An 18297-nucleotide genomic window follows, 5' to 3' on the forward strand; every position below is an offset into this window, starting at 1 on the left:
GGCAACTCTTAAAATATTACCTGGTTCCAGACAGTCCAAATTTTGTGTCTCGTTAGCAAATAAGATAAATGACTTTGTCTGAAATGATGTTTTATAAATCCTATTAACGGGCTGTAAGGGAGGCAATGGCTCCCCAAACAGGAGAATTAATTTCTGAGTCCAATCCCCATTGTGCACACAAAAATGTGGGGGGAGTGGAGAGGAGGAATGGGCTATTGTTAATGATGTTTTCAGACTAATAAGCCAATAATGCTCTCTAAAGATTACACTTCATACTTTTCAAAATACCTGTACACTCATTATCTCCCTTGGTTCTCACAACAAGCCTATAAGGCAGGTTGAGCAAATATTATGACTCTTGGGTTTTTTTAAATTTTTTTAAGCACAGGGAAGGGTAAAGAGGTTTCACCAGAGGCAGTTAAAGCAGAGCTAAGACAGACACGTGCGGCTCCCTGATTTTGTCCACAGTGCGTGGAGTTACAAGGGCCAGTGTTTATAATGTGGAGATGGGTGCATCTCTGTCTGCACAAACCCACACAATGGGGGGGAAGTGATACTGTCATTTTAAACTCTGTATCCAGATAAATTAGAAGGCATTTGTTTGTTCTTTTACTTTAAAAAAAAAAATTGAAGTGATGTACTGTCCCCACCATATAAATAATGGCCTAGCGCTTTGTATATACTATTTTTTTTTTTTATTTTAAGAGCAAGACTCTTTACTCCAATGATTGGTGCAATTTTGTTTTTGCCTTTTCTTGCCAAAAAGAAAGTATGGCTTTAATAGAAGTTTACATCTGCGTGGTATTACATGCATGTAAAACAGATGTAACCTAATTACATTTTCATTTAAATTGCTAAATAGCTACTTAAGTAAAAAGCTAAAATAACATACAAACAACAGTTACTATAATAACAAGTGTACTTAGAATTAAATGAAAAGGATCAAAGCTACAGCATATAGAATTTGCGTTGGTCTTTCAAAAAGACAGTGACATAACAATGCTGCCTTCATTTACTCAGTAATTTAATGTCTCTACAGCTCAGCCTAGCCTGGACCCATCGAAGAAAATCCATCGAGTTTTTATAAAGACTCCGGGTTTCATGAAGATTAGACACACTCTACTAGAGATTATATAGCAAAACCTTAAATTGGAATTTAGAATTCCAGGGCAATACAATCAGCTTGATTATAGTTTTAGGCGGACCTGTCTAGGCTGAAACCAGAAATCAGCTCCCAACTTGATCAGAGCGCCCTTTTTATATTTTTAGCAGAAGACAACATGACATATCAGTCATTGCATATTCATGACCCATTCCTTCCTGTGTGCCCCCACAAAGGCTCAGCAGAAGGATCCAGAGCACTGGGGATGATATTCACCTTTGGAGTACAGGGAAGGGAACACACCGTGCGTCTTCATAAAGAAGCAGAGGAAACACCATGTGCCGGTCCAGGAAGGCTGAAATCCTAAACACTGGACTCTGGAAAAACTCAAACCGGTTTAACCTAGATTTGCGGCATAATGTCCATTCCTAGCTTTTCCTTTTCAATTTCAGTCACATTTGAACTAAAGTGAATTTCAGGCGTTTGGAGATGATGGTTGTTATTTTAAGTAGTCGGAGGGGAAAACTGAGCAGTATAAACTTGTTTCAAAATTAGAACACTCTCTCACTAAAAGCAAAGGATTTCGAGTAGGACTGCATTTTGAAAATACTCCCCCCACTGACTTTCTTCTCTAAACTAGACCAGCCAGTTTTTCTGAATTTTGCTCAGGAATATAGAAAATAAATTACTTAGATCCAGACAGCCCTTTTGATCATGAGTCTAAAATGTTTAAGAAGAATTAAAAAAAAAAACAACAAAAAAAAACCTAACTGGAACATCTCTGCTAAAATTGAAGGTTATGTGCTTTAAGCTGAGAACTTCGTTATCAAAGACATGGACAAATTCTTTTTAAAATGAGCTTCAAATTATACTCTAATATACCTGACTTTGAACACATAATTAGATTCTGGCTCCCTCTTTTTCTTTCTTTTTTGTTTTTTAATTGAAGTACAGTCAGTTACAATGTGTCAGTTTCTGCTGTACAGCACAATGTCCCAGCCATGCATATACATACATATATTCGTTTTCATATTCTTTTCCATTAAAGGTTATTACAAGATACTGAACGGAGTTCCCTGTGCTTACAAAAGAAACTTTTTTAAAATCTATTTTTATATACAGTGGCCAACATTTGTAAATCTCAAACTCCTAAATTTATCCCTTCCCACCCCTTTTCCCCAGTAACCGTAAGATTGTTTACTATGTCTATGAGTCTGTTTCTGTTATGTAGATGAGTTCGTAGTGTCCTTTTTTTCATTTTATTCAGCAAATGTCTTCTCTCAAGAGGTGGGAAAGGATGAGCAGACTGAGGGTTAGAGGTGAGGAACTGAAAGGATATTTGAATAAGAGAAAAATCACCCCGGGGGCCAACATTTGGTGTCAGCCTTGGCATTTATTTCCCCAGCGCCACCTCACACATTTTAGTGGGTGAAGAAAGGGCTTCGAACATGCATACTGTCTCTCACCCACTCTTCTGCTCCAAGTGCCTGCGCTGTACTGGAACCTCAGCAAGGACTTAAAAGGGCTCCCGTGCATTTAATCTTTAATGGGAAAGATTTAGATATTCTTTTTCTTTTCCCTAGGTAGGCCTGCTGCACCAAAAGTGTGGTGGACCCCCTGCCTGAGACTGTCTCTGGATCTAAAATAACAGTGAGGTGTATTCGGGGAGAGGACAGGAAACATGATTGGAGAAACTGCCCATCCCATAGCTGTTGTCCAGGTTGAGTGCAACGGCTGGATCTTTTTGGGCTGGGCTGCTGTTTGCTTTCTGCAAAGGGTGTTCATCAAGTTTCACAATGTGTTGAGAACAAGTTTGCAAAAGTCAAGTGAAGGCTTGTCATGATTTTGTAACCAATTATTTCATTTGTATTTTATAAATCGGTCATAAATGTCATTGACTAATTGCTGCCCTTTCCCCCCTCTGCCCCCTCATACGCCCACTGGAACAAACAAGCAACCTTGTACCACGTTTGCCAGAGGCCAAGAATTAATGGCGGGTTTTAAACTAAACTCCATCTATTTGGAAGGACATCAGTGGCAGCTGAGGACACACTGTAATTTCTTTGCTCACCACCACTCCTCTCTGCCCTGAAAAACAAACATATTTCCATCATGAGGCTCTCTGCCTAAGAAAACTCAGATACCAGGAGAAAAGGTGACAGCTCGATACCCCAAAAGAAACCAAAAGAAACAATATGAAAATAACTATGTCACAATATCACTGACGGAGCCAAGATCTTTTCTTGCCTATCTGATCATTACTAAACCAGTCATTACTCAAAAGCACACATTAAGTGATGATTTATCTGTTTGACTGCGGTACAAACATTATCTTCTGTTGATGCTTAGTGGCTCTGGAAAAGGAAATGTGAATCATGTCCTGCCTCCGAATGGACTCTGAAGAATAACCACATTCCAAAGGTTGACGCGCAGGAGGAGGAGAGAAAGTAATTACGTTGTGATGGGTTAAAAGTCAGTAAGAAAAGAAAGCGGAGGGCGGCTCTGGCCTATAAACATTTCTGGAACTCTTATTCCCTTCGGTCAGCCTTGACAAAAGATCTATGTCACTAAAAAGAAATGATACAAATGTGACAGGCTGCTCTCAATTTCGGAGAACCTCCCCGGTCTTCGCAGTCAGGTTTGATGCCACAGTGCAGTAACCGTTCAGAATATACCAGCCTATAAACACCTCCTAGAAGGACCAGATGTTGCCACCTTTTGCAAGTTTTGAAAGCTTAAGTCACAAACATGTGGCTTGTAGGCCAATTCTAGCCTTCAACACTTTTAAAAAGATTTTTTTAAAACTCAGTCGCCAAAAAAAATTTTTTTGGAGGTAATCACGTTTCTTTGTTTATTTTTTATGGAGCCACTGGCGATTGAACCCAGGGCCCTGTGCGTGCTAAGCACACACTCTACCCCTGAGCTATACCTCTCCTCCCCCAACCAAACTTTTTATGTAAGGACATTTCGTATACAAATCTGGATTTCTGGCTTCCTTTGGAAAACAGAAATCTGACGGGTCCACAACAGTGGGTCCCCGTTCCTGCACGATGGCTGCTTATCCTTTTTCAACCGAAGGTGTGCTTCCTGGCTCTGTCTTGTCCCCTCAACAAAGGTGTTGCACTGCACCCAGCCTGCTTCACCCACTGCCACTCCCTGCGGGCTCCGTATGGATCTGAGCATAGGATTTTTTCTGTTTCGTGTGACTGCGAATTAACTGCCCAGCAAATAATACTTTTCCCTACTTGAAGGCAGTGAAAAAAGGATTTCAGAAGCTCAAAGTCCTATCGAGCCATTCTGACTGTGACCAAAATTCCACTCCACTGAGTCAGTGTTTGAGTTTCAGAACAACGTGCCACAACCCCTCATGCTCGCCTGAAGGCATCCTGGGCCCCGATCCACTCCGACTGGCTGACCATGAGGTCAGCAGCTCCTCGAAAAAGCATCCAGGACCCTAGGGCTCTGGTGCATGTTTTAAAGGCAAATCGTGAAAATGAACCATACTAGACTCTAAAGGAAAAAAGGCACTGTCTTCTTATTCGTTCTTACTTATTACTCTGAAATTAAGTTTGTGAAAAGTTGAACTATCCGACGTGCATTTTCAGCCTGACTCGTTTAGAGTTATGATGGAGAAAACTCGATCATTCCTCATGATCTATTTTTCATAATGAGGACCACAAGAAAAAAAAACGCAGGGAGAAATCTCAGGATCTTTGGATAGAGAAATGAATGTACATATTTTGCACTAGCTAGCAGTAATTACTTTACCATGTGAGGCTCAGGGTAGGGAGTAATGTGCAATACCTTTAAACTTGGAGCCATCCCCCAAAACAAACAGGAAAAAAACCTGACCTCTGACCCTGTTTTGAAGCATCACTCCCAGCTTGGGTAGTGTTTGCATGTTGAAATATTTATTTCCTTCATAAAAAAATCCAACTGAATATCCAATCTCTCAGCAGCAAAGAGTCTGATTTCCATGTTAGCAGAAGCCTTAAGTAATTTGGGGCTATGATCTAAACACTACAAGCTTTACCCACTTAAAACCTTGCCAGCTCCGAGCTGCATATTTTTCTCACAGTCTCCTCATTTGCAAAACATAGCAGAAATTCAGGTGAAAGGTGAGGAAGTTTTCCACAGCTGCAAAGCCCAGTTAGAAAACTCTGTTTCCTGGGCACGGCTTCCAAAAGAACAATATTTCTGAGCTTCAGTCACTTGAAGACGGGAATCTGTACCAGTGAGGATGAACACGTTCTCAAAAGCAGGTGCTGTGATGGTAGCTTCTGGATGTGGTGTGGGAGAGGACGAAGCCTCCTGACCCCTAAAGGCAAGCTTTTTCACTGAGACCCTTCTGATTATGACACGAGAGCACGTGACTATCATCAAGATAAATTATCCTTCATCTGCTCGTTGGTTATGGTACTTGAACAAAAGGTCTAATAAAAATTACTTAAAATGTCATTTCCCCCACGAAAAAGGAAACTACAACTCCCACATAAAGCACTCTGCTCCATCGTATTCACAAAACTGGGCAGGCAAAAGGAAAAAAGTTGCACCTGAGGTGGGCCGTGCCCTTTCACAAGAGCACGACCTTCAGCCTTCATCAACAGTAAGACTAAGATGAACCCCGATGCCTCTTCCGTCATGATTTCTAATCACCGAGTGTGGTGCGGCGAGCCTTCGTTTAACTTCTTCATGAGGTTCAGGATTGAGATACTGAAATTAAGCTCAGAATGGCTCTTAAAAGCAGGAAGGCTTCAGGTTTTCCTTCGTGTCTACTGTCATAACTCGGAGGAAAATGGCTTCATTTTTTTGGTGCAATGAGTTGGGGAACACAAGGGGATATGGGCCTTCACCTGTAGCTGCCTTGAGACCTTTACCTCCAAATTTAATAGTAGCTTGTGAGGCCCAGAGTACCATGGGGAACCCTGCTGGCTCACTGTGAGGAAAACGGGCTACGTGTGTATAACATAAGTCTGTGGGAATTGAAAATTTTATCATTCCAAGTGACATCAGAAAATGGTTTTTGCATCTAATCTTGTGTTAGCTATGGTCATTTCAGGAAACAAACAAACAAACAACAAACACTAATGTTGCAATAGAAAAAATATACCAGTGGTATATTGAGCTGTTTAAATACACAAGTTTCTCTACTCAAGAATTTTTTATCTAAAATTCTGGAGAGGCTGTAGAGAAGAGAGAACTCTTCTATACTGTTGTTGGGAATGTAGTTTGGTGCAGCTGTTACGGAAAACAGTATGAAGATTCCGCAAAAGACTAAAAACAGATTACCATATGATCCAGCAATCCCACTCCTGGCCATATATCCAGAGGGGACCTTCATTCAAAAAGATACACGCACTCCAATGTTCAGAGCAGCACTATTTACAGTAGCCAAGACACGGAAGCAACTTAAATGTCTATCGACAGATGCCTGGATAAAGAAGTTATGGTATATTTTTACAATGGAATACTACTCAGCCATAAAAAATGATAATGCCATTTACAGCAACATGGATGGACCTGGAGAATGTCACTCTAAGTGAAGTAAACCAGACACAGACAGAAAAATACCATATGATGTCACTCATATGTGAAATCTAAAAAAAAAAAAGAGAGAGAGAGACAAATGAACTTATTTACAAAACAGAAACAGACTCACAGACATAGAAAACAAACTAATGGTTACCGGAGAGGAAGGAAGCGGGAAGGGATAAATTGGGAGTTCAAGATTTGCAGATACTAACTAACATATATGTGTGTGTGTGTGTGTATATATATATATATATATATATATATATAAAATAGATAAACAACAAGTTTATAATGTATAGCACAGGGAACTATATTCAGTATCTTGTAGTAACTTATGGTGAAAAAGAATATGAAAACAAATATATGTATGTTCATGTATGACTGAAGCGTTGTGCTGTACACCAGAAATTAACACGTTGTAAACCCACCATACTTCAGTAAAAACTACACAAACACACACACACACAAAGAACTTTCTATCTAGATTTATTGATAAGAGCAAACCTAAATCCTAGAGCAAAAGTATGTCCTCAACAGACCGTACTGGCGGTGGCTGCTTAAGTCACTTCTTGGTTTTACAAACAAAAGGTTTTACTGACAGTTTCTTGGATTCTAACTTGCTTGGAAGGAGAGGCCCTTCTGTAAGTTGTACAAACCATTGAGAGGGCCTCGGCAAGCTTTGGTAGCACCTTCAGGCAAATCAGAAAACGGCGGCCCCTGTGGGCAAACGAAGAACCCCAGTCTGGAGAGGGCAGCGTGCCAGGGATTTCAGCCCCTCTCCCCTCATGTCAGCCCCGCTTTGCTGGGAGCCTGTATGTCCACCCCGTTTGCCTAGTACTGAACATGGAAAATGAATAAACAGGTCTCTCTTCAGCCACGCCGGGTTCCAGGTAGCAAAAGTCTCTGCCAAATAATCTCACCACAAAGCAAAAGTCAGTGGCAGGTTCAGTACTATTTGGTAGAGGGACCCCAAGGGCACCAAGTTAGAAGAATGAGGAATAAACCAAGGGATTCTAGTCAGAAAAAAATCAGGAGACACAACAGCAAAGAGCAAAGTCATGTGCTTTCACTTCATGACTAGCCAGTTCTTCGTGACATAAGGGAGGGACTGGTTCTGTCGTCTTCACATTTTGACTCATAAAGGACACACCCCGCTGAGAGCAGCAGGTACCATTCTTTCAGTGGCACAAAAGGCCACCAGCGAAATTCTACTGGTGAGCATCAGGCACTTGGAAGCCCGGGTTTAAGGTCCTGAGCGCAGACTTTGTGAGGCAACACGCTTTGGCTTAACGCTTCCTGTGGAACAGTAAGCACCCAAGGAGAGAGCAAAGTGATGGGCACCCAGAAGGGAGCGAGCGTGGAAGGAGCTTCCAAACCGACCAAGAGTTGGCTGGGGGGACTAGCACTTCTTAATTACAGAACTACTCTTTAGCGACAGTAAGGTCTTACCAGATGTAGAGATTTTTAGTTCTCTTCTTTACCTCCATATTGGAATCTCCCTGCTACAATCAGCATCAATTGTAAATTTTGTAGCAGTACCCTGATAATGAGTTCACAGCCATCACAGGTATGTTTCGATTTACAATGTTGTGTTAGTTTCTGGTGTACAGCATACTGATTCAGTTGTGTGTGTATATATATATATATTTCAACCACAGTTGCACTGAAGAAATGAAATAAAATGTTACTTTTGCCCATAAAATTGGCAAAAAAAAATTTTTTTAATGGCACTATTTCATGCTCCCAAACATGAGAAGGGAGAGGCAATCTCGAAAACTGCTGATGAAAAGGTAAATTGGTACCTCTTTCTGGAAATCAAATTGGTAATGTTTTATTTGAAAATTCATTGCACACATATTTATGGAGTACCTGTGATTTGTTAGGAACTTAAAATGTACATTCCCTTCCACCTTGTAATTCCGTATCTAGAAATCTGTTCAATAAAGGATCAAAGATTTCTGTAAGAGGATGTCTATCACAATGTTTAAAAGTGAAAAATGAAAGATATGTTTAAATAAATTACTGTGTATTTTGAGGGAAACTATTTTTGATTAAAGTGCAATAATGAAAAAATAACAATATTTGTTTTCCATAAGAAACAAGGGGTACACAAATTTAAAAAAAAGAAACATTCCTAATCATACACCAAATGTTAACAGTTCCAGATGGTAGGAGTATGGGTGATTTTAATTTTCTTCCTGTGTTTTCCTATATTTTTCAAAATTTCTACAATGGGCATTTATTAATTTTAAAAGTAGTAGTAAGTACTAAGATGTATTTACAATCTCAAAAACATATAACAGAAAAAGAAAACAGCAAAATGGTGACATCGAAATTACAAATGTACATTTTGGTGAAGATTTACAAATCTTCAAGATACCTACACTTGGGACCCTGAAACAGTGTTGAAGGAGCACATGTAAATGGCATCAGAAAATGTTCAAAACAGAAGATCTTGAATATATGTATGTATATGCGTGACTGGGACACTGCTATACACCAGAAATTGACACATTGTAACTGATGGTACTTCAATGAAAAATAAAATAAAATGAAATAAAAGAAAAGAAAAAAATTTTAAAAACCCCAGAGGATCCATTAGAGATCACTCAGTTTAATGTCTTCATTGTACAGTAGTAGGGATGAAGATTAAGTATTGCAATGGCTTGATCCCGCACTGCAAGTTAGACACTAAAAGCCTAGGACTCCTGCCTTCCAATCTATGCCATTTCCATGACACTAGGGATTGCAAATAGGTGTCATCTAAATTACAAGTGCCAGCAGTAATTGTTCCACATGTTGTGCTGAAAAGCTCAGGAGGAAAGCCTGCATTAAGATCAGTGATGTCCTGCCACAGGCAGGAGAAGAAGGAGCAAAAAACTATATATTATCATCCTCTCCAAACCAAGTGTTTGTCACTATAAAATAAGAAGTGTTTATTGCTAGGGAAGCATTTGCTATAAATTAGGAATAAAGAAAACTATAGCTTTAACAACAAAGAAAAGAAAAAGTTATACTTTCCAACTAAAAAGGGGCAATGAAATATTTCACAAAGGTGCAGCATCATGCTTCAGTGAAATACTTATATTCTCTCTCCAGAAAGAAGCTGGAAGGCAACAGCAAAAAAAAGTTGAAAGAGCAAACTCATGCTTTTCCTTTAAAAAGCTATAAATAGAAATAAGGTTCAAAGACATGAGGGAAGCTGCATGCAAGAGCCTTAATGCTGAAAATAGCCAAGAGCAAATCAAGCCCTGGACAAACTTAAAAACGGTTCACTTCACAGAAAGGTGAGGAATGAATGAGTTCTACTGTGACCTGTTTACTAGGGTGTCCACAGGAAAAAGACATCTACAGGGAAATCTCATTTATGAAAATTGGATGTAAAAATAGTAAATAAAATAACAGCCAATCAAGTCCATCTGTACTCACATCAGGATCAAATAAGGTCTATTCCAGGAGTGCAAGGATGGTTCAACAGTATAAAAATCTCATAATGTACTATACCACATTTACAAATTAAAGGAAAAAAAATGATCATCTCAATAGACAACAGGATCTTCCTAAAAAAAAAAAAAAAACAGGATCCAGTTAAATGCAATATCCATTAAGGAGAACAAAAGTTCCTTTAGTGGATAAAGACTGTTTACCAGAAATCTTGGCAAATCTCAAACTCACTTGTAAAACATTAGAACTACTCTTATTAGCAACAGGAAAAACACAAAGATGCCTACTGGCCCTTCTGCTATTCAACATTATTCTGGAAATCTCAGCTAAGACAGGAAGAAAGACAAATTTAAAAAGTATCTGTTGGAAAGAAAAAGGCAACATCATCATTATTTTAGATTATCTAATTCCTTATCTAGAAATTCCAAGGGAATCAACTGAAAAACTACGAGAACTAATAAAGGAGTTTAATAAGGTAACTAAATAAATATAAAAAACAACAGCTATCATACATGTAATTCTATCACAATAGCAATAAACACTATGATATATCTGGAAATTAACTTAGGAAAATGTGAAGAAAAATTGTAAAACTCTACTTAAGGACACAAAAGATGATTACATAAATAAGAGATACATCATCTTAATGGGTGAGGAAATTTAATTTTTTTAAAGTTTTTTAACATATAAATCTATAAATTCAATGCATTCATAATAAAAATGCAAATAGGATGCTTTTAAATGGAATTTGATCCTAAAATTCATCTGGAAGAAAAAGGCATGAGAATAGCAACAAAATTATTTTAAAAATAGGGGGAAGCAGGCCCCATAATATGTCAAAACATAAAATTTTGGTAACTAGGCAAAAATATAAGTCAAACAGAATTGATAGCGCAGAAACAGACATATACATTTATGGGAATTTATTATATGACAAGTGTCTATTCAAATTAATAGAGACAACAATGGTTTATTCTAAAAATGTTATTGTGCCAATTGGCTTCTCCATTAAAAAAAAAAATAAAGTTAACCCCTACCTAAAAGGTAAACATTAAAAAAAAAAAAACTATAAAAGCACCAGAATACAGTAAAAGTAAACTTATTTAAAAACATGGAGTAAGAAAGGTGGTCTTAAGAAATATGTAATACGCAAAAGCTATAAAGGGAAAAAGTAATAAATGTGACAAGAATATCTGAAAAGAATAATATATATTAAGACACATGTAAGATTAAAAACATCACAATTCAATTTTTAAAATTAAATAACAAGTGACAGATTGAGAGAACAGATTTGTAACATAAACAGAAGAGAATTAATATACAGAACATATAGAGAACTACAAATAAATGAGAAAGATAAAACAATAGAAGAATTCACCAACAGTATGAACAGGCAATATGAGAAGAAAAATTAAAATGCTTAATAATAATTTGAAAAGATGCTCCCCAGTGATCAGGAAAATACAAATTAAAACCACAAGACAGAATTTTTCACCCATCCAAGTGGCAGGAATAAAATAATCAAGATTGACAAACTGATAGCAACAGGAATTGGTACAGCTCTTTTAGAGACAGTTTAACAGTTATTAAGTTTTAAGTGTATGCACACTTTAACCTATTACTCAAAGAAAAAAATTCATGTATCATCAATGCAAGACAGTTAAATAAGGCAGGAGATACCATCTATACTATGGAACATTCTGCAGCAGTCAAAAGGAATGAGATTTCTATGTACTGACATGAATGGTTCTAAGTTGGTTTACAGTAACCAACACAAGTTGTAGAACTCTATGGTATATACCGTTTTGTAAAAAATAAAAAACGAAAGAGGGCAAGAAGGAATGAATGAGGAAAGGAAGAAATGAAGACAGACACTGCATGGGGAGGAAAAAAAGAAAAAAATGGAAAGAATAAAATAATACCATGTATTTTCTATTGGTACCTTCATAAATGTGTGAAAGCACCTAAGAGGCAGATCTAAAAGGATACAGACCAAGCCGACTACATGACTTCTTGCAGGGAAATCAATACATTTGGGAGGCGAGTCGAAGGAAGTCTGCTTCTCTGGAGAGGCAGCATGGAGCAATGCTTCCATGCAGACGTTTGGAGGCAGGCTGCCTGGTTCTAACAGTCATTAGTCATTTAAATCAATCTGTGCCTCAGCTATTTCAGCTGTAAGATGGGGTAATACTAGTACCTCCTTATAGGATTACTATAGTCAATAAATGAATTATATACATCACGCACATGTCTGGCACACAGCAAACACAACGTAAGTACTGGTGGTTGGGGGGAGCTGTATAACGTTGATACGCGGCTGTTTTGATCTACAAAAATTATAATTTTATATGGTTCAACTTGACATTATTATTTGTAATTTTTGATTCTTTTAAATATGCATTACATGCTCTTGTTTAAGGACTGTAGAGCAGATTAGTGTAGAGGGGCTGGCCCTGGAGTTACTACATACAGACATATTAAATAATTTCAGTATCTCTGTGTAGAAAGATCTTATTTTTAGAGAAGAAAGCCAATATTTAGAAATAACTTTGCCAACTAAAACTTGAGACGTGCTTTCGAAATCTACTTAGCACATATAACATATAAATCCGCTGGACCAAATCTTTATACAAATGACTGTATTCTGTGTCATAGTAATAATTTTATTAAACCTGGAATTTCAAAGAAATATTAAAAATAAAATAATGCATAAATTAGCATAAAATAAATAATGAAATTTCTTTTGCCAAAGCATCACATACTACTTTATCCTAAATAAACAGCATGTTTTAAATGTTATGATTATAACATCCATATGACACTTAGGACACAGCTGTAACACACACACATCAGAATATTACAATATTTGCAACCATGTAAAATAAATCTTTATATTTTAAAAAGGTCAGACTGGCCTCAGTTTTAGTTTTTGAATGCTATTGTCAATTTTTAAAGGCACTTTATAAAAACTAGTGAAACAACCTCAGCTGAAGTCAATTTAGAAACAGAAGAATATACATAAATATAAAAACAAATCTCTAGTATTAAATACACAAACAACTCAAGGAGAGGAGAGACTCCTAGGAAACGTTTCTATAAATAGTTTGACATTATTACACAATCTTCTCTGCATATCTCATAATGGAAACATTGCTACAGGTGATTGAAGAAATAAGCAACTTTGACATTTCTGGATGTAACTTGAGGAGCTTATTTCATCATAAAGGATTGGTATAGAATATACTAACCAACAACTCAATATCAAAACTCTCCTTGCAACTCTAAAACAGTGCAGAATGACATTTAAGATAATCCATTTATCATCATCCAATACAGGCTGCTTGTTCACAAAATGTCAGCGACAAGACTCGAGCATTCCAATTCCTGGGCAGTGGGAGCCTACGACAGGGATCTTTAAGACAGCATCAACTGCACTGTCTTATATGCTACTGCTGCACCTTGACTTCAGCTCCCAGAGTTTTTGCAATTTATATGAGCAGCTGTCCAAGTGAAAGCCTTCTCTTTTGGTCACACCCCACAGAAACATTCCCCTCCGAGGATAATGAAAAGTCTGCATGTTCATTTGCAGGTAAGTGATTGGCTCGTGGCGACTTCTTGAGGTTTTTCTGAGCCGTCTTGAAAAAGCTCAGTGTTTCAACTCTGAACAATAGCAAGTCTAAAAATTTACATAATTCCTTATAATAATACTAAAGGTCACAGTGACTCAGATTTATATGCTACACACTCATGCTGCAAGGAGGTTTTGGACAAGGTATCTCATATGCTCTTCATCAGCTCCCTGTAAGGTTAGCCAAAAATGATCAACGTTTCATGGGTGAGGAAAACTGAAGTTGAATTTTCATTTTTTAATTTAAGGCTTAACTTTTTTGTTCAAGGCCTCATAGCAAGCTGGAATCATTCAGTGCTGGAGCTCAAATGACCCTCAGGTAAATTAAGAAGCCTGTATCTAGTTCAGGGAGCACAAACTGATATTCTGTTTGACCAAACAGGGCCCTTAAATCTACATGTCCTGAGATTTTTATTAAAAAAATCTAAGTCTCTGACTTTTCTTGAAAATGTACCCACACTGGGTCCACACTCTGTAGAGAAGAGAGTGACTGGAGCTCATCACTGCTCCCTTTAAATAAACCGTGTGTTCCCCAGTTCACTAGGTAGTCCAGTTCACTCATTTTACACTTATTTTACCTAAAGGAAAATGTATAGATCTTAAGTAATAAGTTCAATGCGTTCTGAAAAATGTGTATGCCTGCGTAACCATCACCCAAAGTATCCCTGCCCACCCCATTCCCCCAAGGACCCTCCTGCCCCTTCCCAGTGACTTCCCTCCTCACTCATGTTTGTTACTCACCCATCAGCATTTGAACTGGAAATTCCTGACCTACTTCAAATCTTTTCAGATTCCAGACAGGGAAACTGAACCCTAAGGTGAGGCAGAGCCAGAAGGAAAAGCCAGGTTCCCAAACTTCTATCTCTAACACCAGCCTCCAGACTAAGCCCTCTCTACCTGTTGCCCAAGAGTTGACCTGAAAGAAAATGCCAAGATGTCATCATTGCCAGCATTAGAGAAACACGTGAGATGGGAGAACAATTAAGGCTATTACTTCACTTGGAATGAATCAGGTTTGGAAGCAGCAATTAAGCAGCAAAAGGGATTAAGTTTAGACGGAGACTTTTCTGGGATGGCTACTGTGACCTAGATTTGAGCAAGTTTACTCCTGGCCGTGGCAATGGGCCTGTTCCATCCCCACCGAAGGAAGAGCATCTGGGGTCAGCCTCCTGCGGTGCAGCCCTGCCACGGTTAAACTCCGAAATGGCAGGAACCCAGAAGCAAAAATAACCTCTGCTCCCTGTGCCAGGCCACCTGCTTCTAGTCTAGGGCTGATGATCTTTGTTGAGGAGGCTAAGGGCCATATGGGATCCTGAACCCCTATTTTAAAACACTCAATATGCACGAAATTAAGCCTGAATGCATTTCTGTGTGGCGTTGACCCAGTGCGTTACTTTCTCCATTAAGTATTCTGGTTAAGTTCCCACCTGAGGGTAAAGTATGACGAAAAAGAGACACAAGTTAATTCCCACTTGTATATTTGAGAGGTCACAGAGCCAAAGTAAGCAGTCTCACATGGCTTTAAAGTCACCAGCGGACACTGGTTATTTCAACTACCTCAGTATGAGAATTTTCTTGGACTCTGTGCACACCAAAGAGTGAGATTCCTCCTTCCTAAAAGTTTGTACTTCCTTCTGAGAAAAGTGGCTTGGAGGGATGGACAGCCCTGGAATGCAGAGCTGACTTCGGATGCAGTAATAAGCACAGCCCCAGGGAACCGTGTAGGTTTTTTTATCCCCCACCAAGATTTGAGTCTGTAGCCAATGAGGAGGTGCTACTGCTGAAAGTAACCAATGAAAATAATCTGGTCCAGCACCTACCCTTTATAAATGAAGAAGCTGAGGGTCTGAGAGGTGAACTAGTTAATAACTACAATTTATTACACATCCTGGGTTTCAATACTCAATGTCACTTTAATAACAAACAGGACTTCGTTTTGGTCCCATGCCATCACTATGAGGTAAAGAGAAGCACTTCCACTCTGCAGATGAGGAGACTGAGATCCTGAGTGATAAAAAACCTCACTTTTGTTCAGAAAAATGAAGTCTGATACTGGACAAATATTTCATCTCTCTGAGCCTTAGTTTCCTCACCCCTATGGGGATAATAATATTTCCTACCTAGCAGGATTGTTATGAAGATTCAAAACAATATGAAGAACACTGAAAAGTATTTCAGCACTCAATCAATTGTTGCTGTTAAGCTATTATTAAACAAAAAGTAGAGCCAATAACAGAACCCCCATCTCCTTACTGGCTCAGGGCCCTTTCCATTAGACCATGCTATGAGAAACTCAGATTATACATCACCTATACTGAAGTCAGAACACGCACAGAGCCCAGTGGAGAAGGACGGAAGCGGGGAAGCAATGGACAAAAACCATCTAAGACTTGGAGATTAGCTGTTACCAAAAAAAGGGCATCAGGTAATCATCGTCCAAGAGTGGTGGATGGGATTTTATTAGACAGCTCTGCCAGAAACCTATTGGCAGATACAGCCCTGAGCTTGCAGTTCACCAGACACACAAGAGCCCCTCTTCAGGAAGGGGATCCTGCTTGGGCCCTGGCTGGACTCCAAGTTAACGCACGGCTAAAAGCAGCAGCTGCACCAGTGCTGAGATACGGGGGCGCCCTGGAGGAGGGCCTTGCCGCAGAGGCTCTTCCCAAATTACTTGTCAACTGTTAACAGAGACAACTTTAAAACACACACACAAAAGCAAACAAAACCTCAACAAAATTTAGTCTTGGAAAATACAGATGTTGCGAGAACAAATACAATCAGTCAACAGGTTTTGGGGAAAATCTCAAATAAATGCAAATTCAAGCAGCAGTGAGGTCTAATTTTCACCTACCAATCTGGGGTGGGAGCAGAATCTCGAAAATATAATAATGCTGGCAAGGATATACTGAAAACTCATACACTCCTATTTCGCTGATTGCAGTGCAAATTGGTGCAACACTTTTGGAAGGCAATTTGGCAATATGTACTGAAAGCCATTAAAACATTCATATCTTTTGATTAAGCAATCCTCCTTTCCGATTCTCAGGAACTAATAATCCAAAATAAGGAAAAAGCAGTATGAGTAAATACGTAATTGCAAAATTACTTATAGTGGTGTCAAGTCAAAAGCAACTTAAAAGTCCAATAATAGGGGAGTGATTTTGCATATTCAATACATTTCCTTGATGGAATATCCTGTCGCCATATAAGGAAACTGACTATAATCACAGTGTAAGTGAAAAAAACGCAGGCTCCTGCGGTTACAACTATTTTAAAACATGCACATAAAATGCATCTGCAGTAGACAAAGACTCAAGGGAAATACCCCCAAAACATTAGTAGTTATTTGTGGTTGAATTTCCTTCTATTTAAAAAAACAAATGTTTCTATGCGGTCAGTTTATTATTTAGGATATTCCCCACTTTGATAAGGTTACTGTATCATGTCTTATCAGCGTGTGTAAGCTAGCAGCCCAGAAAGCACACCTTACTACAGATGAATGTTATCTGGCCTGTGCTGTTTTGAAAAACTGAATTGTTGGCCGTATTGGAAACTCAGGCAGTTTCACATCTACAGCTTCTACTGAAAACCTGAGGCCTCTTCACATCCCCGCAAGGGAACAACTGGCTGGAGTTAAGAAGGGAGTGGCCCTTGCAAACAGTGTGAGTGCTGGCCTGTTCGTCCGGGTTGCTCCAACTCCTGTTTATCTTTTCACCCAGGCCGGCTTCACTCTATCATGTCACCTGCCCAATTCCCAGTCTGTATGATTAAGAGAAAAAAAACCAAACCAAACAAAAAACAGATGTTGAAAAATGGTACCTAACTTGAATCCCTCCCCCATTTTTTGTGTATAAATTGAAGTATAGTTGGTTTACAATGTTGTGTTAATTTCTAGTGTACAGCATAGTGATTCAGTTATACATATATATATTCCTTTTTATATCTTTTTCAGTATAGGCTATCACAAGATATTGGATACAATTCCCTGTGCTCTACAGTGGGACCTTACTGTTTATCTATTTTATATACAGTAGTTAGGTTAAAGGTGAATTACTGTATACTAAGCTTGAGCATCGGTTGGACCATTGCATCACCAGAAAATCACGGTCCAGTCCACTACTCTCCTCATCACGGTACAGGCGATCTTGGGGTCTTTCTTACCAACAATAGGACAGCTGGACCCATCTTGTTTCTTGATGCTGGCCATGTTCCTCAGGCAATGTCTCTGCTGCTGCAATTGGTCTTTTTTCCTTGAAGCTAGTCCCCTGCAAGACCCTTCTCCGAGCTTAACAGGACTACAGAGGCTAACACACTTTAGACAGCAGTAAACACCTGCCTGAGCTGCTTCTCTGTATTGCAAATCCAAATTATTTTCTGAGCTTCCTGAGACAGAGAGGCAGCAGGTTAAAGAAGATGCATTCTTTCTCCCCATACATACTGGAGCTGTGATGTGATAGAACTCTGGCTCTTTTTGCTGCGGGCAGATGTTGGCATCTTCCTTTTCCCAGGGGCAGAGGGGATAGGAGCAAAGCCTGTGTAGTTGCAACACGGAGAGGTGGCATTGGAAGATGTAGGTACCATCACGTCTACT

General features: G+C 38.9%; 1 protein-coding gene across 4 annotated transcripts in view; it reads right to left on the reverse strand.

Annotated features, from left to right (window-relative positions):
* The window catches only part of FTO (FTO alpha-ketoglutarate dependent dioxygenase), a 357038-nt gene that overhangs the window by 113188 nt on the left and 225553 nt on the right, over positions 1-18297 (reverse strand). Inside the window, exon 9 of one of the 4 annotated variants that reach the window (XM_045523121.2) lies at positions 7104-10194. The exons of the other annotated variants lie outside the window; for them this stretch is intronic. Coding sequence (XP_045379077.1) covers positions 10071-10194 — 124 coding nt within the window. The 3' untranslated portion in view covers positions 7104-10070. Of the gene's footprint in view, positions 1-7103; positions 10195-18297 lie in introns of those variants that run through there. 4 annotated transcript variants of the gene reach the window in all.

The sequence above is a fragment of the Camelus bactrianus genome, chromosome 9, assembly GCF_048773025.1.
Source record: "Camelus bactrianus isolate YW-2024 breed Bactrian camel chromosome 9, ASM4877302v1, whole genome shotgun sequence".
NCBI lineage: Eukaryota > Metazoa > Chordata > Mammalia > Artiodactyla > Camelidae > Camelus > Camelus bactrianus.